The 22,667-nt window shown below is 33.9% G+C and overlaps 1 protein-coding gene across 4 annotated transcripts in view; it reads right to left on the minus strand.

The window, feature by feature from the left end:
* Nucleotides 1–1,614: 1,614 nt before the first annotated feature.
* The window catches only part of syt7a (synaptotagmin VIIa), a 172,826-nt gene continuing 151,773 nt past the window's right edge, over nt 1,615–22,667 (minus strand). For 3 of the 4 annotated variants that reach the window (XM_067379722.1, XM_067379725.1, XM_067379723.1), the window contains 6 exons: nt 11,459–11,570; nt 8,434–8,701; nt 6,248–6,417; nt 5,631–5,745; nt 5,318–5,517; nt 1,615–3,425 (listed from right to left, as the gene is read on the minus strand). In XM_067379722.1, coding sequence (XP_067235823.1) covers nt 3,321–3,425; nt 5,318–5,517; nt 5,631–5,745; nt 6,248–6,417; nt 8,434–8,701; nt 11,459–11,570 — 970 coding nt within the window. In that variant the 3' untranslated portion in view covers nt 1,615–3,320. Of the gene's footprint in view, nt 3,426–5,317; nt 5,518–5,630; nt 5,746–6,247; nt 6,418–8,433; nt 8,702–11,458; nt 11,571–11,909; nt 12,221–22,667 lie in introns of those variants that run through there. The other variant, XM_067379724.1, reaches the window with a different exon arrangement.

Below are 22,667 nucleotides of genomic sequence, written 5' to 3' on the forward strand. Positions count from 1 at the left end.
CCTGTAAATAAAGCCCCCCAAATCCCCAGTACCAAAATAATGTAAAAAATAATGAAATGTTTAATTATTCATGCATTGTGTGCAGTAGTATTAATTGCACAACTTATTTTAGGTAAAAAAATAGAAACAAGAATTACAGAAAAAAAATCTTTGATACATTACATTAATGAAAAATTTGGGGAAAATGTGCTTAAAACCCCACCCAAATATTTTACAATTAAAACAAAATATTTAATTAGTGCTGTCAAATATATATATATATTTGACAGATTGTTAGATTAATCACATCTAACAACCGTTTGTACAAAAAAAAAAAAAAAAAAAAAAAAAATATATATATATATATATATATATATATATATATATATATATATATAGTGTGTGTGTGTGTGTGTCAAATCAATTAAACGCGATTAATCACATCTAACAACCGTTTGTAAATATATAGTGTGTGTGTGTGTGTGTAAAATAGATTAATAGCATCTAACAAAATATTGTATATATAAATATATATATATATATATATATATATATATATAGTGTGTGTGTGTCAAATCGATTAATCGCGATTAATCACATCTAACAACCATTTGTAAATATATAGTGTGTGTGTGTGTGTGTGTGTGTGTGAAATAGATTAATCGTGATTAATCACATCTAACATAAGCGATCAAGCGTATCTAACAACCGTTTGTAAATAAATAAATATATATATATATATATATATATATATATATATATATAGTGTGTGTGTGTGTCAAATCGATTAATCGCGATTAATCACATCTAACAACCATTTGTAAATATATAGTGTGTGTGTGTGTGTGTGTGTGTGTGTGAAATAGATTAATCGTGATTAATCACATCTAACATAAGCGATCAAGCGTATCTAACAACCGTTTGTAAATAAATAAATAAATATATATATATATATATATATATATATATATATAGTGTGTGTGTGTGTCAAATCGATTAATCGCAATTAATCACATCTAACATAAGCGATTAATCACATCTAACAACCATTTGTAAATATATAGTGTGTGTGTGTGTGTGTCAAATAGATTAATCGCGATTAATCACATCTAACATAAGCGATCAAGCGTATCTAACAACCGTTTGTAAATAAATAAATAAATAAATACATAAATAAATATATACATATATATATATATATATATATATATATATATATATATATATATATATCTATATTGTGTGTGTGTGTGTGTGTGTGCTGTCAAATCGATTAATCACGATTAATCACATCTAACCTAAGCAATTAATCACATCTAACAACTGTTTGTAAATATATAGTGTGTGTATGTGCTGTCAAATCGATTAATCGTGATTAATCACATCTAACATAAGCGATTAATCTCATCTAGCAACCGTTTGTAAATATATTTGTGTGTGTGTGTGTGTGTTAGCTTTTAAGTTAGATGTGATTAATCGCTTGTAAGATGTGATTAATCGATTTGACAGCACTTATATATATATATATATATATATATATATATATATATATATACAAACACACTGTATATAACCTAAATAAAAATATTATTTTAATTGTAAAATATTTAAACATGGTAGTTATTTGCTGTTTACATTTAAAATAAAAAATGCTGTATTAAAAAAAAATCTATAAAGTTAAGTTATAAATTAGTTATTTATGGTAAGAGCATTTGGGGGTAAAATATGTTTAATTATTATGAACATCATCTCACAAAAAAAAAAAAAAAAATGTAATTGTCCTAATTGGCAAAAAATTATTTCTTTTTTTCTCTCTTGATTTTGGGATAAAACATGACCATGACATGTTTCCGTGAGATTCATCCCCATCAACCTCTGACACAGTCTCATACGCACACATACGCGGGTAAAGGCAGATTTTTGATGGGGTTTCTGTAAAACATGAGCCCCTATTAGTGCACACACACACACAAAGAAACACGTCACTAGAGCAAAGTGTGGCGAGAACTATCCGGCGCAAAATCAACAAACTCTTTGCTTCTATAGTTCACAGCAAATCTGGAAGAACAATTCTGATTGTTTTTCTTCAAATGTCCTTTTTATGAAAGAAAAAAAAAAAGATGACATCAAGTTTTTTTTCTATGTGTGTGTATTTTTTTCCCCTTAGATCTGGATTTTCTTTCAAAAGTCCCAGAAGACCTGGAACGATCCTTCGAGGAAGTTGTTTTCTTTTCTCCGCCCTGGTGGTTAATGTTTTTAACGATATTTCGGTTGGATCTACAACACGTCACTCACAGCACACGGACAACAAGGGATCCCAAGAAAAAGAGGGACTTCACTACTATTGTGCCAGCGATAAAGAGAAACCACAGAGAAAAAAGCAAAAGAGACAAGGATGGTGGAGTCCATTTGCTGTCTGTAAGTCTCCAGATGGCGTAAGATTTCAATGTCTGCGGCTTTCAGCTGAACCAATTGGAGCTGTTTACTTAGAAGAAGAAGAAGAAGAAGAAAGAGAGAAAGGAGGATAGATAGAACGAGAGATGGAAGGAACAAAGATACAGAAAATCAGTTCAAGTGGGAAAGATGAGGAAAAGGCTTGGAGAGGTCAGGGATTTCGAGAAAAACAACTATAAATGGTGACGAGAAAAAAATGAGACTGTTAATGGCAAGAGGGCGTCGCATTTCCCCTCATGGCTTTAATTACAGCGGCCCTCCGGGGCTGTCGGACGCGCATGGGATGTCTGAGACCTGGAAAAATACAATTCCCAGAGTTCCTGCGACTTGATCCGTTTCAGCGGTGGCCAATTTAAAGGCTGCCAAATGAGCTCCCACGAGCCTCCGGGTCTAGACGAGGGGTTGGTTGAATGAGACGAGGGACGGGGCCGAGGTGACGCGTTCACACATCAGAAAGATGTCAGACCTCTCCAGCCTGAGGAACACGGGGGAATGACAGCTAAAAAAAATAAAACAGGAAGAAAACATCATCCTGGTAACGTGTAGTTGCGGCACGAGCGCTCTCGGAGCATCTTTAAATGGCTTTGTTGGATTTCGCGACTATCCCAGAGTCCCGAACGGATGCTAATGCACAAAATATCAAAGAACCGTTGTGTAATTAGCAACTGGTAAATATGCAGGCCTTTATACTACATGTTACCAGAGTAAATCGAGATGAAAGTGGAGGAGAGATTCAGAAGCTCAAAGGTTAAAGGTTACAAGAGTGGATGGCTAAAAGTACCCGTGTTGTGCCGTCTGGCAGCAAGTTAGTCTTGTGCATAAGGACGGGGTTTCGGGTCAAAGGTCAAATGGGGTCGGAGGGAAAAATGGGAGATGGAGAGGGCGAATCAGGCTTTGAGGGCGTGCCACTGCGCCACGTTTGTGCGTGGCCGGCTCAACATGTCCTTCCAGTGTTTGACCTCAGCAGGACCGCTCTTCCATGACAAGTAGATCTGAAGGAGAAAACAAGAAAGAGATGATGGTAAACAAGAATGAAGGACACAGCAGGGTTCCCGCTCTTTTCAAAACGCCCTTTCCAGGTCGAGAATCGTAAAGAATTTAACGACTCGTTTCCAATTCCACTAAAAGATTCCAATTCCTAAATGATTCCATTAACGATTCTTTTAGTACTTTTGAACAACCTTATTTTCAGTTGTCGTGCCGCTGTTGATTCAGTATGAGCGCTGAATCATGAAACATGACTTTGAACGACTTTGAACGATTTTGTTCTGCAACAGTGAACGAATGCAGACGAATCGTTAATAGAATCGAATGTTAAATAAAATCTGTGTTTTTTTCTTTGAATAGAACCCGTTCCTAACCCAAGCATATTATATATTAAGAATTATATTTTGACCAAAGTCCCTTTAAGACAAGTCATTTCACTCGGCGGCCATCTTTGAAACGCCTCTCGGGCATCCTGGGCATCTTGCAGCTCCTATCTCTTTGAATGGGGAAACATCAAATTCTCCAAAACTGTTCGCCAACCTTACGATTAAATTTCATATTTGAAATCACCAATGAAATCTGACAAAAACCGTCTCATAAATGTTTTTTCCAAACTCTCGAATCATGACAAAAAACTGTATTTTTCAGGCTGGATCAAGCTAATGCGCATGCACAGAAAATGCGCATCTCTTGCGCCTCATTTCGGAGACGCATGTCTGACTGTTTCTGTAGAAACCAGAGCTTTTAACAGCTGCTGCAGTGACGCTATGACTTTACCAGTTGGCGATTGGCTCTTATTTAGAAGGCGGGACTTATTCCGCCATATTGCGCGTTACACTTTCTCTCTTGTGTTATTCAATTGTCTTTGATTTTGACCCTCTTATTTTAGCATCTATGTCGTTTCTAGTTTTATATAAATATATATATACACATACATATATTAGGAGTGTAACGGTACATGTATTCGTCCCGAACCGTCACGGTACGGACGTCACTGTTCAGTGCATACAGTCAATCTACACTCTGATCCAGAAGGGGGCATCCGCGGTAATGCAACGCTGTTTGCTAACCGCCACAACAGGAAAAACCACCGAAAAAGAAGAACAGATGATCTACGCATAAAAATGTTTAAGTCTAATCTCTCAACCAATGTTTCAACCGTGGAAAAACATTAATAAAACAGCTTACGTAGCATTACATTTACCTCAGGTCAGTCATTTAGTGTCCATTAGCATGTTAGTTCACTAGAGAAATGAGCTCTAGAGGGCAGCATTTCACTAAATATATGTTTGTTGATTGTTATATCTAAAAATAAAGAACTCAATTTAATAGTTTGGGCTGTGTTGTTAATTGTAACCTTCAATATTGTAGTAATGTGCAAGAAAAAGTTTCCTGTATATAGTTTACAGCATTAGCTGGGATAGATTGTTTTTATCCTTACGAAAATGTTAATTATAGTTGAATTTATTTAAAGAGAGAAACACAATGTGTTCAATAAACCACTGTTTAATAAAAAAGAAGAAAAAAGAAGCAATTTTATGTTTAGTTTTCTCCCCCCTGCTGAACTGAACCCGTACCGATATGTGACTTCAATACCGAGGTACGTGCCGAACCGTCATGTTTGTGTACCGTTACTCCTCTAATATATGTATTATATCTATCTGTACACATTTTTAAAAAATCTTTTCAGTTTTCCTTTCTAAAGCATACTGCTTTTATACATGAATCTCAAATCTCTGATAAACGAGTTAGGTAGTAATTTAAAAGTAACTTAATTACATTACCAAAAATCAATGACTACACTTTATTTCATGTAATATGAAATCAGTAGCGGATTATAATTTGTAAGTAATTTACGCATTACACAATAGCTTAAACAGGATGCACATATTGTCACCTTTCCAATGACATCATTGCGGCTCAGTCGATCCTTATCCATGACGGTGATGATGATGGTGGTCTCTCGGAGAACATGTGCGGGCACGTCAAAAGGGAAGGATTCGTTAAAAACGGGGTTCAGGCAGCGTTTTATGGTCACTGTCTTCTTCTTCTCCACTCGCTTGTCTTTGTGCATTAGCCATACTTTGACATAGGGGTCTACAGCCAATCAGAGAACGAGAGGGCGTGAGTTATGCAAATGACACATGAAGCTATTCAATATTCATTCAACCAGAGTATTCGTTAATGTTATTATATGTGTGTCTGAGTACCTGAGGTGCCCCCGATGTCCATGGCTTTGAGGTTGCGAGCTTTTATGATGTTAACAGTGATGGTGTTGGCAGTGGGGTTATAACACAGAGATAACAGCAGATCGCCACGTCTTCCCTACAACACACACAAACAGACCACATGTCTTGACACAAGCTTGAAAGAGGTTTGAGAGTTACGGCAAAGCTTGGAATATAGTGCAACAGTCATATGGACTACACATAATAACAGATTTTTATCCATATAGTGGACTTCAACGGGGATCAACGGGTTTCAGTGCAGCTTCAAAGAGCTCTACATGATCCCAGATGAGGAATAAGGGCCGAAACGATTGGTCATTTTCTACAGAAAATAAAAATGATATACTTTCAAACCACAAATACTCATCTTGCACTGCTACGCATTGCGTAATCACGTTGGACAGGTCATGCATGACGTGATTTCCATTATATGAATCACTCCACAGTTTCAGCTAAAAATCTCTGTTCAAATGAAGAAAAAAAGTCACCTACATCTAGGATGGCCTGAGTGTGAGTAAATGAACAGCAAATGTTCATTTTTTGGGTGAACTATCCCTTTAAGAGTCCACATTTTCCATTGTATGGAAAAGTCCACTCACGGCTCCATCCATGCAGGGTTTAAGATCCTTCCAGAAGGACTTCAGCTGTCCGAGCTCCACTTTATTCAGAGGGATGGAGACCTCTCCGATCGGGTCGTTACGGCTGAACCGATCGTAATCCAGCACCTGGAGATACAACGTTCGTTCCCGCACCTTCTCATACGGGAACCCTGAGGAGGTGTAATGAAGGCAAGATTAGAGTCAGATTTACCAGTGCCATTAACATTTTTGCACCGAGACAGTATTTTCCTGATGATTCAGCATGTTTCCCTCCAAATTCTCATTACTGTCATGTAAAAATTATAATAACAAACAAAAACCCTCTCATTATTGTAACGAGACCTGACAGTTTACTTTTACAGCCTTTTTTTTGTCATTTTCATTCTTCTCATGCTGTTTCTCATTAGATTCTAATACAGTTTTTTCATCAGTATTACAGTAAATAATTATAATAATTGAACCCATCATGACCTTAGTGTTGCAACTGTCTTGCTCTAATTTTTTAGCTACAGAAATGATAATATAATTTTTAACACTCTATCGCCGGCGATACCACCGCGTTTTTTTTCTAACCAGTGTGAAAGAGACTCAAAATACTCTGTCAATGTTGCACATACAATTAAGAGTTATACACCATTTTAATCTGTGGAATATCTTCTTTCATTTGTGTACACTCAGAGTAACAACAAAATGTTGTGCTTTTTGTAAAATAAAGAAAACTAACATGATGCGTGATCTCTCGTCTCCCTCTGAACGAAGTCCAATCTGATAGTTCCCAGAAAATATACTGTAACTTAGTAAATACTAATCACAAAAAAATTAGACTTATGTCTAAAAAAAAGTTGAAATGTCAGGTTTTAAATCGAAAACAAACATTCTGTGTTTATGTAATCTGTATGAAAAGAGAGCCATGTCAGAAATCCGTGATTCAGCTCATTATCCACTAATGCGGCCACGCCCACGGAGTCAGCGCTATTCAGAGGCAAATTCTGAGTCAATGCATGCATTCATCGTCTCAATCGTGTATTTATTGTCTTCAAAAGTGTTTTGAATAGCCATAGTTAGCGATCTCTGGCCTCTGTTAGTTCGTTTAATTCCTGGATTGCCTATTCTTCTTTAGCAGGCATTTGTGGACTAAAGGTGTACAGAGCACCCTCTGGTTGCAAGTATGAATTGAAAACACAGTATCCAGCGCTCATAGTAATGACAATAAATCCTGAATAAATATTACTCCTCTGTATAGAAATTTGACATAAACATATAAGAATCCATCAATATTTCTCCAAATGTGCATGCTTTAAGCTAAAAGCCTATATGAAATGCCATAGAGGTAACATAATTGTTCAGACACTTTGCATCACACAAATACATTATATTTTAAAGAATATAATATAATATCATTATTTTAAATTGTAATAATATTTCACAGTATTGCTGTTTTTTCTGTATGTTTGATGAGCTTTGAGACATGATCACAGAGGGTTTTTTCACAGCCTACCTGACTGAAAGAGCTCATTATTTATGCAGCTCATTAGAGCTCTTTATGCGATTCTTTTGTCTTCTCAGGTGAGAATCACCCATTATTCATGGTGATTCACGCCTCCACGCATACTGTGTTTCTTGACCAAAGATGTTTTAGAAAATGTAAATCTCTCTATTGTTTTATATGAAGGAGTAGGAAGAATAAATTTTACATAATTTTGAAGCAAAAACTCTAGTTTACAACCTCCAATACCCTAAAGTATTGTAAACTCAGATTTACTATACTTTTTTTGGCCTTATTTCAGTGACTTAAGTTTTTTGTTTTTTCAATAACCACGCATAAATGTTATTCCTTCAAAAACACAAACATGTACATACATGTTCCTCACATATTATTGTAGCCTAGTTTGTGCTGAATACAGTGTAATGACACTTTTGTCATTAATATGTTTATGAACAACTGAAAAAAGCACAAATGTCAGGGCATGTCAAAACTTCACCAGGCCCCAAATCAGCCTCAGAGTCCAGAGGGTTAACAGTAAAATGTATTATTATTAATATTAAAGTAATTATAGTGTTTAAAGCAAAACATATTTCCCCAATGTCTTTCTTCAAGTTTTGGGATGAACTATGACCTAGACATGTACTTCACAGGTTTTGTGAGACATATTTTTACTAAGCAAGAGATTTCATCCACAGCTGACCTTCAAAAAGGAAGGTTTCATTCCAGTGAGGGTTGAGATTTTTCCTCTTGACTTTGGTCTCGAGTTTGTGCTTTCTGTCGGGCAGTAGGTAGATTTTGACGAAGGGGTCGGAGGTCCCAGAGAAGTCTTTAGCGGGCAGGTCTTGACCTTTGAGTATCTTCACCGTCAGAGTCGTGTCTTGGAAGCTGTAGCCCAAGCTGAACTGAATCCGGCCCAGTTTCTCGCTCACTGGACCTTCGTGATCGTCGTCTTCCGACCCCGGAGACAACTAAAGAGAGCATGAGAGAGAATGATGAATGTGAAGATCGGCGCTGTGACAAAAGCACACACACTTCAGCCTAACCAAAGATCTGCTATAAAGAGTCTTTTTAACACCTGACATTATTATTGATCAACACACAGGCATGTCTTAAGATATTAAAGACGTAAGACAGCCCAGGTGAATATTGGGTAAAAAACAGATCATACTTCCCCAGCTGATTGATTGCATAAGGACTGCAAACATTTTTTGTCTAACAAGTGTTCTGAAATGTTGTTTAAATATGCAAATGAGGCATTATCTATTTAAACATGGATTAATTTGAATTCATTTATAGAAAAGAAATCTAAGCACTGGATAAAGCCAGGTTCATTCATTTTGTTGACAGATTTTAGATTTCTCTTTTTTAACACTTCATAAATCAGAAAATACTGTCAACAGCCAGAAAAAATACATCTTCAGCATGTTTTAGGAATAAAATGTTGGGTGAATGACATATGAACAAACCCCTTCAGAATATAGACAGGAATAAAGTGTGGAGATTGCTGACTTTTAATGTATTTTGAGAATACAGCCTTTAAAGATATGTTTTAGAATTGAAATCTACAGATGCAAATAGATAAAGTGCAATAAAATGAACACTTAAAGTGTATTTTGGTCTGAAACAACACGTTATGAAAGACAAAAATAGCCCAAAATCTCAAAATTGACCAGTGCGTTAAAAAACAATGTTTTTGCCTGTAGTGTCTTGCCTTAAAGTGCCGCATTATGTTTTTTAAAAATGACCTTTCATGTAGTGTAATATGGCTGTTTGTGAATGCAAAAACTCTGCAAAGATATAAAAATCAATGTGCGCGACAAATAAAGTTATTGTTGCTAAAAGAAAGTACCGATTCTGAACTGCCTGAAATGAGTTGTCAGTAATTCCAGTTCAATTCCTGCATGCATAGGCGCCAATCAAATGGTCGAGCACCCACGGAAAAATACGAGATATTCTGCATTGATTTAACCAATGAAAAATGAATTAACATGTTTACATGGCAGAGTTTTTATTTTGTTCGCCTTATAGTTCGCCTTTATCAAACCGACCAATTGACCCTTCACCGGGGGTTTGATTGACAGGCGATCTAACCAATCATAACGCCGAATCCGCCATTTTGTCCGACAAAGCAGTCAGGAGTTAGAAGATTAACCTCAGTGGACTTGAACTTGAAAAATGGTGTGTACTGACATCTTTCCGCATTTGAAACAACATTCCTTCTGATGTTCATTCATGTTTATTTGATGCTATAAATGAACTAGTAGGAAGAGATGATCGGTTCATGAGCCGCTTGAGCTGAGGCTCTACAGCGATCTGTCACGACACATTAAAGAGCCACAAAAAGTTTTTATTGTTTGAATTTCTTTAAAAATTACACAGTTTGAAAGCTGGGACTTTGCTTAAAGGTGTCCTAGAATTAAAAATTGAATTTATCTTGGCATAGTTGAATAACAAGAGTTCAGTACATGGAAATGACATACAGTGAGTTTCAAACACCATTGTTTCCTCCTTCTTATGTAAATCTCATTTGTTTAAAAGACCTCCGAAGAACAGGTGAATCTCAACATAACATCGACTGTTACGCAACAGTCGGGATCATTAATATGTACGCCCCCAATATTTGCATATGCCAGCCCATGTTCAAAGCATTAGACAAGGACAGCCAGTATTAACGTCTGGATCTGTGCACAGCTGAATCATCAGACTAGGTAAGCAAGCAAGAACAACAGCAAAAGATGGCAGATGGAGCAATAAGTTTTATTAGCTGTGTGAACTTTGTTTAAGCTGTTAAAGGCAAGCGCAAGCTCCAGGGGCGTGGAGCACAAGATTTAAAGGGGACGCAGCCTGAATCAGCGCATATTTAATGATGCCCCAAAATAGGCAATTAAAAAAATTAATAAAAAAAATCTATGGGGTATTTTGAGCTGAAACTTCACAGACACATTCAGGGGACACCTTAGACTTATATTACATCTTTTAAAAAGACGTTCTACGGCACCTTTAATATCATAAGTAACCTGCTCTGTCTTGATTGTCAACGTGTTGTCAGTATCCTCTTTGTGATGTATTTTTCACTCTGTGTGGCGTGACAGCGCCATGGCTTGTCAGATAAAGCAACAGTAACTAAGGGGGGCGGGTCTTTGTGAAGGGTCAATTACAATGCTCCATGTAAACGCACCTACTGTGTATCAAGTGCTGAGGAAGCCTCTGACCTGAAATTTAGATGTGCGTTTGGTTTTTGACACATGCTGTAAGTGGTCGATCAATTACAAACAGACTGGGCCATATGACCAATCAGAGCAGAGGAGGGGTTTAAGGAGACAAGATCCTTGATCGATCAGTTTTCAGACTCTTTGAAGTGATGTGAAAGGTATATTGTGAGAAAATTAAAGTGTTTTTTGACACTGAATGCATGTAAACCTGTTGTAGGAGATCCAAAAAATTTAAAATAGCATAATGGGGCACTTTAAGAGTTTTATTTGAGACACTCAGCAGCTATTTGAAGGCTAAAATGCACCTATTTACCAACGTCAGCCTTTTAGCAAATTAGTTAGGATTTTCACCTAATTAATATTCATGAGCAACACTTTTAAAACGCCCCTGGTTACTTTACATGTTGTTCAGACGTTTCTCTTCCTGTCTAAAGGGGCCGAACGAGCTGCAGTGCGATTCAGTCAGAGAGACTATGCAGGACCAGGATGCTACATGCAAACACACTGTCCTACCATCACCATGTCTCCAGTGAGCGAGTTGGCAAGGTCAGACACTGAAGAATGGCCGTCGGCATCTGGCGGCTGACCCTTAGGACTGTTAGCCGGCTTATTCCCCATATTCCTACTGCAGGGTGAGAGACAGACAGAGAGAAACAGGTTACTAAAAATACCAGTCATGTGTGACTTGCCCTGCGTTTCTTTCTCTTTGCCACAGAATCAAACCCAGATGACCTTTTGACCTCTATGAGCGTCGACTCGTGTTATTCTGACCGGCTTCATCACACATTTTAGAAACGGACAAGAATATGAAGAAGACAAATTAATAACAAGCATGAGAATGATTTTTACTTTCGATCACTTGAACACAATAAAATAAAGCCACAACAGAGAAATAGAAAAGAAAAAGCACATAGTTCAAACTGTGACACATTTCCTGTTATAAAACATAAAAACATTGTGTTACCTCAGTTTATAACACAGCCAAAAGACACCATAAACTGCCAATATTCAGGGTTATTAAATATCTCAGCAAACACATAAAGTTGTCGATTCATCACGGCGCGGTGCGGTCCGTTTCGCTTTCCAGGGGTTGGTGTCCGAAGTCGGATTTGGGCGGCTGGCCTGGACTGGAAAATTGACTTAATATGGGAATAATATGGGTTAAGTACAAGTAAAGCCGATTTACAGGCATTTGTAGTATAATGCTTATTACCACAGACTATAATTTTGACTTAAATAAATGTTTATTGCCACAGAAAATAATTTTGACTTACAATAAAATATTTGTTGCAACAGGAAATAATTTTGACACATTATTCCGTTTAATAAAATTAATTAGATAAAATAAAAATTAATCTGTGACTTAAAATAATTGTAACTCATTGCTCAGTTAAAGTAAAAATAACTTTTTTTTTATTTACTGCCACAGGAAATAAATTTGACTCACTGCTTCATTTTAAAAAATAAAAATAAATTTAAATAAAATGTGTATTGACACAGAAAATAATTGCTACTCATTGTTTAGTTAAAGTTAAAAGTAAAGTAAAGGTTTAATGCCAAAGAAAATATTTTTTACTCACTGCACAGTTGAAGTAAAAAAAATAAATAAATAAATAAATAAATAAATAATAATAATAATAATAATAATAATAAAATAAATAAAAATAAAATAGATTTAAAGCTACAGAAAATATTTTTGACTTATCGGTCCATGTTTAAAATAAAATAAAATAAAATAAAATAAAATAAAATAAAATAAAATAAAATAAAATAAAATAAAATAAAATAAAATAAAATAAAATAAAATAAAATAAAATAAAAAGTTTAATGCTTCAGAAAATATTTTTGACTTATCGGTCCATCTAAAAATTGTTTTTTTTTTTAATTAATAAAATAAAATAAAATAAAATAGGTTTAATGCTACAGAAAATATTTTTGAATCATCTGTCCATTTAATAAAATAAAATAAAATAAAATAAAATAAAATAAAATAAAATAAAATAAAATAAAATAAAATAAAATAAAATAAAATAAAATAGGTTTAATGCTACAGAAAATATTTTGACTTATTGGTCCATAAAATAAAAAAATAAAAATAAAATAAAATAAAATAAAATAGGTTTAATGCTACAGAAAATATTTTTGACTCATCAGTCCATTTAATAAAACAAAAATTAATGTGTATTGCCACAGAAAATAAAAAAATCAGCTTAAAGAATAAAATAAAATAAATTGAAATATAATGAAGGGTTTAAAAGCAGAAAGAAAGCTAATATTTTTTGTCAAAGCTCTTATAAAATAAAATGATCCAGTAAAACGTTTCTAGGCAGTTAAAATGATTATTTCTGTGGTAAGGAACATTATGCCACAAATGCTGTCGATCGAGCATGACATGTACTAAACCCCTAAAATATTCCTCTAAAATGTTTGACTAAACTACTGAACTAGTTGACAGGACAAAACTAAACCAGAGCAGGGGCCAAAAGAGCAGAGAGAGAGACAGAGAGACAGAGAGAGAAGGTGAAGAGGACAAATGCTGACATCTGAATGAAACTGAGTGATCAGATACAGTTCAGATACAAACCGAGAGACAGAAACACGGAGAGAGACACACAAGAAAACTACAGGATGAACATAGAAAAGCGATGAAGGCGGCACACAGATACAGACGAAACTGAGACACGGTTACAGCTGGAGGGAGAAAGAGAGACAAAAGACAGCGTAAGAGGAAAAGAGACGCTTTTCTTTGATGGAAAGGCAGAAGATTATTCGCATGACTGAAGAGTCAAACAAAACCATGAGAGAGACGTCAACCAAACCAGCACAGCTGCAGGAGAGAGAGAGCGAGAGAAGACAAGAAACCCTGGAGTCAGTCAGAGAGAAAGGAGAGTTAAACGAAAGCACACACACAGATTAGTTCTACACAAAAGAAACGACGGAAAAGAAAGACAAAGAGACCAGGAAGGAAGCGGTTTGTTTCCGGAGAGAGGTGAAGCTTTGAAGAGAAAGAGAGAAAATGAGCGCTGGAAAGACAAAAGAGAGAGAAGGAGTAAACAAATAGTGTAAAGGAACACAGCAAATGGCACATACAGTCGAACACAGAGAGCAGGAGGAGAGAGAGACATCCGGGAGGATCGCGCTGTCTTTAGACTGGCAGGGAAATGTTTGAAGGACAGTTTTGTCGTTTACTCGCCCTTGTGTCCTTCCAAACCTGCAGGACTTTCTTTCTTCTGTGGGACATGGGAGAAGATATTTTGAAAAATGTTCCAAATCCATTTGATAATCTACTGGTGAATACACCAAAGTGGATGATGAGCACAGCTGTCAAGCTCCAAAAAACACTTCAAAACACCAAAATGCAGTCCATATGATTTTTTTTTTTTTTTTTTTTTTGAGGGAAAGTCTTTGCAGTAAATGTAAAGGCTTTCCCTCAAAAAAAACAAAAAAAAAAAAAAACAAAACAATGAAATGAAATGTTTAAATAACTATTGACTAACAATCTTTTTGAATACAGCCAGACATGCGCCATAAAAATAAAGTAGAATAATATAAAACACTGAAAACTGAATCACTATTCATTGAAAATCTTTTTGCATGCAAAAGTACACCAGAAAAATGAAATAAAATATACAATAAAATAAAAACACTGAAATTTAAACTGATATTCACTGAAAATCTTTCTGCATAAAGCCAGAAGTGGAACACAAAAATAAAATAAAATAAAATTATAAAATAAAATAAATACTGAAATTTAAACTGCCATTCAGTGAAATTGTATCGCATAAAGCCAGAAATGGCCAATAAAAATAAAATAAAATAAAATAAAACTGATATTCAATGAAAATCTTTCCGTATAAAGCCAGAAGTGGACCACAAAAATAAAATAAAATAAAATAAAATAAAATAAAATAAAATAAAATAAAATAAAATAAAATAAAATAAAATAAAATAAAATAAAATAAAATAAAATAAAATAAAATACTGAAATTTAAATGGCTATTTACAGAAATTGTACCACATAAAGCCAGAAATGGCCCATAAAAATAAAATAAAATAAAATAAAATAAAATAAAATAAAATAAAATAAAATAAAATAAAACAAAATAAAATAAAATAAAATAAAATAAAATAAAATAAAATAAAATAATACTGAAATTTAAATGGCTATTTACAGAAATTGTACCACATAAAGCCAGAAATGGCCCATAAAAATAAAATAAAATAAAATAAAATAAAATAAAATAATACTGAAATTTAAATTGCTATTTACGGAAATTGTATCACATAAAGCCAGAAATGGCCCATAAAAATAAAATAAAATAATAAAATAAAATAAAATAATACTGAAATTTAAACTGCTATTCACTGAAATCTTATCGCATAAAGCCAGAAATGGCCTATAAAAATAAAATAAAATAAAATAAAATAAAATAAAATAAAATAAAATAAAATAAAATAAAATAAAATAAAATAAAATAAAATAAAATAAAATAAAATAAAATAAATAAAATAAAATAAAATAAAATAAAATAAAATAAAATACTGAAATTTAAATTGCTATTTACGGAAATTGTATCACATAAAGCCAGAAATGGCCTATAAAAATAAAATAAAATAATAAAATAAAATAAAATAAAATAATACTGAAATTTAAACTGCTATTCACTGAAATCTTATTGCGTAAAGCCAAAAGTGGCCCATAAAAATAAAATAAATAATAAAATAAAATAATACTGAAATTTAAACTGCTATTCACTGAAATTTTATCGCATAAAGTCAAAAGTGGCCCATAAAAATAAAATAAATAATAAAATAAAATAATACTGAAATTTAAACTGCTATTTACTGAAATCTTATTTCATAAAGCCAGAAGTGGACCACAAAAATAAAATAAAATAAAACACTAAAATTGAAATCGCTATTCAATGAAAATCATTTTGCATGTAGCCAAATGTGCAGCATTAAAATGAAATAAAATAAATACTGCATCACAAGGCCATAAACAGCAGTGCTCCATCATGTGACCAAAAATTTATAAAATGTAACTTATTAAGTCAAACCATAAAAGCTATAAAACAGACAAAAGTAAATAAAAAGCACCTGAAAAATTAAAAGAAAAGTTAAATTAAACTAAAACTGAGCTATAGAAAGTGTAGGAATTTTTCCTCTTGATTTGAACTGTATAAACTTCAAGACATTATCATCATTTCTCTAGGTTTTATGTCCCCTTTAAAATGGTAGTTTGGTGTTTTCTTTTTCAGAGGATTTCGCTGTATAGAAAAGAGCAGTTTGGACATCCTGCTAAATAACTCTGTGTCCCACAGACAATAACACAAGGGTGAGTAAACGAGGAGAGTCATATTTCATATGTATAAATCATATTCCCAGCTGGATCCGCACCAGTCTAAGGAGAGCTGCCGAGGTCCGGGAGGACGGATCTGACTCGGGCGGGAGGTTTACGCACAAACCATAAAGCGTCTGTCTGTCAACACATCTGCTTCGAGAAAACATCCTCTCAATGGTGTCACTTTAGTTCTTGGTTAATTCACTCAAAAGCCGATGGCGGAAACATCATGGCTGAGTTGTTGAAGACACACAGACGTAGCCTTAGAGGAGACAAGAACACACAGAGCAGGCAAAGCACCACAGACAGACAGACACGAGGTTAGCTCGGGAGGGGAGAGAGACAGGGCTTTCAAATCTTCAGAAACACATCCTCGTGAATATTCAGGATCGGTGTCAGTAATTGGTTAAATGTGAATTGAATGCAGCACTGATTGGCTGAATCTGTTAATGGGTTAGTGTCCTTGTTAGTTCAGTCTTACTGAACCCACACACATTCAGCTGCCATGAAAATGATGTGAAAAAATGAAAACAGATGGAGAAATGATAATGACAGAAAGAAGGGAGCAAATTTCAGGGTGTGAAAGTCTATTTAAGGTTTGAACCCTCTTATAAAGTCTTTAAAATGATTCCTTGATTTGGTTTTATTCATATTTTAGTCATCTGAATTGTAGCAGGTTTAGTTAGCATTTCTCTAAAATGACCAAACTCATTATATACTCCTGGAGAAAACATCTATTAATATGTTAATATGAATGATGTTAAGGTTTGAACATGCAATCCAGACACAGATTTAACTGTTGTGACATATAACATGTCTTTATTTATCTTAAAATTAAATAAAACCACTTCACAAAAATAAAGGTTTTAATTAATGATGCGTTCTTTATAACAACTTGCATACAACATTCTTCATTCTAGCATTCAAGCAGACATATTTATTTGTGTAAATTAATTATAGATTAACCCTTATTAAAGCTATTAAAGAACATTGACTGATTTTCTCTATTTATTTTGATGTTTGATGAACATTAATGACGGACAGCGGCAGGTTTATTAGGCTGCTGTCACTTTAAGGCAAATGCATGGATCCAATACACTGATACACATCCGATATTCTCCCAACTCTTTACGTTTACTTAAGACATAACCTATTGGCTTTAAGTGAATATCCGCCAAAATGGATATTTTGACATCTTTTTCTGTGTATTTGACTGTTTAAGTGAGAAAAGACATGAAAGAGAACTCAATTCAGTACTCCTGCGCTGTCTGAGAGGAGGCTTTCTGTGTGCGCACAGAAAACCGGACTGAATTGAGCTCTCTTTCGCGTCGTCACGCGTTTTCGGATTTATGCGTATGTCTGCTCTTCTCTTTCTCCCATGACGTTTACATTTAAGAATGTTTTATGGGACAGCAAGTGTATGTCAACTTACGTCGGGTAGATGTGCGCAAAATGACATCGGTTCTGACTGGATCTTTTCCCAAATCATCCCACCTAACATTTTTTATTCATTGAATATATATAGTCATTGTTTTTGTCATTCAAAACTGGTATTTATTTAGTTATCGTCTCATTTTCTTCAATGAAAAAATGTCTTAGACGAAAATTATTCGTCAGTGAAATGAACGGCTCTAAATCGACTTGATCATCCACATTTTCAGAATCTGATTCGGGATTGAACTGATACGGTAAAAGTGACGACATTATTATTAACAGTTTGTGTTTACAACTGCTTGTGAAGCCTTGGAAGCTGAAGCTCACGATTATGGTAAGGGGCGCTACATTTCTGACACACACTTGAGATGTTTGTCCAATCACAATACACTAGGTCTGCTGGCCAATCAGAGGACTCAGAGCTTTTCAGAAGGAGGGGCTTTGTAGAAAACAGCGTGTTTCAGACATACTTAAAACATAACCTACTGTCTTTAAGTGAATACCCGCCAAAACGGATATTTTTTACATCATTTTGTGTGTATTTAAGCGTGAAAAGACGCGAAAGAGAACTCAATTCAGTACTCGTGCGCTGTCTGAGAGGCGGCTTTCTGTGTGCGCACAGAAAACCGGACTGAATTGAGCTCTCTTTTGTGTCGTCACGCTTTTTCGGATTTATCTATATGTCTGCTCTTCTCTTTCTCCCAGACATTTACATTTTTTAACATATTACGGGACATGCAGCAAGTGTATGGCAACTTATGTCCCGCCGGGTAGATGTGTGCAAAATGTGCACATCTACCACAAAGGACATTGATTCTGACTGGATCTTTTCCCAAATCATCCCTCCCTAACATTTTTGTCTAGTTTTAATTTGTTGAATATATAGACATAATTTTTGTCATTCAAAACTGGTTTGGTTAGTTATCGTCAAGTGTTCATCCGTGAAAATTATTCGTCAACAAGATTAACGGCTTTATTCCTGCATAAATCGTCTCGATCATCCGCATTTTCAGAATCTGACTCATTGGAAGCTGAAGCTTGCGATTATGGTAAGGGGTGTTACATTTCTGACACACGCTTGAGGTGTTTGGCCAATCACAACGCACTGGGTCTGCTGGCCAATCAGAGCACTCTGAGCTTATCAGAAGGAGGGGCTTCATAGAAATCAGCGCGTTTCAGACAGACTGGGAATAGAGGGCTGCAATACTTTACAGTATTTGAAAAATAATGTGTTTTTTGAACATTAAAGCGTTAACCTGTTCTAGTACACCCAATGAATAAAATAAACTCTTAAAATAGCATCACATGACCTCTTTAATTCAACATATCTTATAAGAAACATTTCAACAGCAGTTTCAAACACAAAATGTTTGACTATAAAAGCACATATTTTCAGAAGGTAAAAAACAAGTGCTTTAGATATTGGAAAATGATCAATAATGGGTGATATATCTATAAAACATAGAACTATCATTATTTATGACATTAATATTTACACATCACGAACATGCAAATTACTGTACTGTAAAAAAGAATTGTTGGTTTAACTTAGAGAAAGTAAGTTACCTGGTTGCCTTAAAATTTTGAGTTCATTGAAATTAAAAAATTGAGTTAATACAATGAAGGCGATTGGTTTAATCAACAGAAATTCAAAATATTATGTTATCTGAACCACATTAATTATCTAACTTGATTTGACAAAAGAAAAAATGTTATAACAAACCATGAAAATATATATTTTTTTAAATATTAAAAATCATTATTCATCACTTTACTATAGATATACACATGAAAAGTGGCCTAAATGACTCGTTTTTTAAAAAAAGTTTTTGACTTTTGTCTACGGACAACAACTTGTGGTCAAAAACAGTGTCACGAAATGAGGTTTTAAAACCGATAAAAAAACCTGTAAAAGCTCTAAAACAACCACCAAAGCTACATTTATTTGATTAAAACTACATTACAAAATGTGAAATATTATTACAATTTAAAATAACTGTTGTCTATTGTAATATATTTTAAAATGTAATTTATTCCTGTGATCAAAGCTGAATTTTCAGCATCATTACTCCAGGCTTCAGTGTCACATGATCCTTCAGTAATCATTCTAATATGATGATTTGCTGCTCAAGAAACATTTATGATTATGATCTTCTCCGAAGCCCCCTGGTTAAACCCCTGGATGAGAACGAGGCGATCTCAGCGGTGAGCAAGAACAGGTGAAATGAGGACAGGGAAAAGAGAAAGAACACAATGACTATCTCTCTCTCTCTTTCTGTATCTCCCTGTCTGTCCTTCGCTATCGATCGAGGGCAGATAAAGGACATGTAGACGCTTCTCTGAGGCCTGAATAATTCATTCACTGTAGACGTGTGACTCGCCTGCAGGTTATTCAAAAGTTTGGCTCAGTAACCTGTTTAACTTTAGCTGTCATTGTACATGTCAACATAAATATCGTCTTCATTAATCTTTTAACAGTACAGGATCCGCTTTGAAGTTGTGAAATAGCAGAACATATATGCGCACACCTGTGACAGCACATTAATTAAATTCTATTTTAATGAGCCTTTAATGGCTACAACCTAATGAACTAATGGACTGTATTAAAATAGAATAGTTAAGTGTCATTTTTTTATTAATGCTGTACATGTAAGTTTTGAACATGTTTGCCTTATATATTGATATTGTTGCTGTTTTATAAAAGCACTATGCAGATATGTTCATTATAGTTGCTAAAATTAAATATTTAATAAAATAATTATTTTAATTTTATTTTTTAAATAATTGAATATTAAGTTATTAAAATGTATACAAATTTAATAAAAAATTCATTAAAAATTATTTATTTTATTTAATATTTATAAGCAGATATGTGTATTATAGTTGCTAAAAATAAATATTTAATTAAATATATATATATATATATATATATATATATATATATATATATATAAACTTTAAATAAAATGTATACAAATTAAATTAAAATATTTATTTTATTTAATATTTACTAATATTTTCTAAAAAATATTGAACAATTTTGTTGATATTGTTGCCATTTTATAAAAGCAATAAGTAGATTTGTGTATTTTAGTTGCTAAAACTAATTATTTTATTAAAATATATATATTTTAAGATAAACTTTTATCTTTAAATTAAGTAATTAAAATGTATACAAATTAAATAAAATATTTATTTATTTTATATAATATTCACAAAAAGTATTGAACACTTTTATCTTACATCATGTTGAGGTTGCCATTTTATAAAAGCAATAAGCTGATATAATTATTGTAGTTGCTAAAATAAAATAATATAAAAAGTTTTAAAATAAATATTACTTAAAATAATTAATATTAAATAAAAAATAATTAAATATTAATAATTAAATATTAATATAATATAAGAACTAAATGAATAATTAATTAATTAATATTTAGTAAAATAATTTTACAATTATTTAAAAATAAAAGCTGATATGATTATTTTATTTGCTAAAATAAAATAAAAAAGTTTTAAAATATATTTTTATATATAAAATATTATATAAAATATTACTTAAAATAATTAATATTAAATAACAAAATAAAAAATATTAATAATTAAATATTAATATAATAAAATAACTACATGAATAATTAATTAATTAATTAATAATATTTAGTAAATAATTTTACAATTATAAAATAAATATTACTTAAAATAATTAATATTAAATAATAAAATATTAATATAATATAATAACTGAATGAATGAATAATTAAATAATATTTAGTAAAATCATTTTACAATTATTTTTTTAAAAAAAGTCCTGTAACTTCCCTACATTCTTTTGTGGTTTTGTGCTCAAAAATACAACAAATTACAGAAATAAAATAGGTAGTGATGAACTTGCCAAACACTCATATCTGCATACTTGACTATTTTCTGCCCGTAAGGAGGTTTAATGCTTTGTGTTGTACCTAATGACACTCATTTACCATGATAAAAACACTGTAACATGGCAAACCGCTGTATTTGAGTAAAGCTCTGTTTGTAAAATGGATGTAGGACAGCACAAGGAGAAATAAGACAGAGAGAAACAGATGATTTCTCTTGAACTGAGGTGTATAAACATCTCCCACACATGGAGTAGATGTTTTATATTTATGAGTAATGTATATATGATTATTACAGTGCTGATGAGATGCAGACGGCAGCCTGCAGGTGTGTGGTGTCACCAGTAGGGGGTGCACAGAGCCCAAATTCCCCCCTGACATCTGGAATGTGCTCTTCCAAGCGCTCTCACCTCGAAAGTGGGCTGTTGGCATGGCAACCGAGGGGTGGTGAGAGTGAGAGTGTGTGTGCGTGAGGGATGGAGGGGCAGCAAACGGGAGACCATATAGTGCACAAACAGCAGACGAGGAGAAGGATATATGACAGGTACAGGTGAGCGCCTCGTTAACACACACGCATTGACATACACGACAAACACACACGCACATTCAGAGGCGGGCTGGAGGCGGGCCGCTTTGGGGTTCACCGTGACCTGTTATACTATCCTGCGTTTACCTGCCCCGGGAACCAAAGCACGCACCTCGACGCGTCCAGGTTGGAGTGGGAGACCGCGCTCCCCTCTATACAGATTCCCGTCAGAAACACACAACATCATGCCATCGCATGCACACACATCCCCACATCGTACTAGAGATGATTACATAACCAACCCACGATGCACAGCGGCATGAGCGCGTCCACAGTAACTCATTACTTCATGTGTGTGTGAGACGCAACGGGCCTCTCGAGACAAAAGTCAAAGCCTGTCCAGTACACACACACACACACACACACACACACACACACACACACTGCTGTTAGCTCATTCACTTCATTCAAAGTGTGTCGTAATTTCTTGGACAGCAGCTCTCCACACTATAAACACACACACACACACACACACACACA

This window comes from Chanodichthys erythropterus, chromosome 24 (assembly GCF_024489055.1).
Source record: "Chanodichthys erythropterus isolate Z2021 chromosome 24, ASM2448905v1, whole genome shotgun sequence".
Taxonomy (NCBI): domain Eukaryota; kingdom Metazoa; phylum Chordata; class Actinopteri; order Cypriniformes; family Xenocyprididae; genus Chanodichthys; species Chanodichthys erythropterus.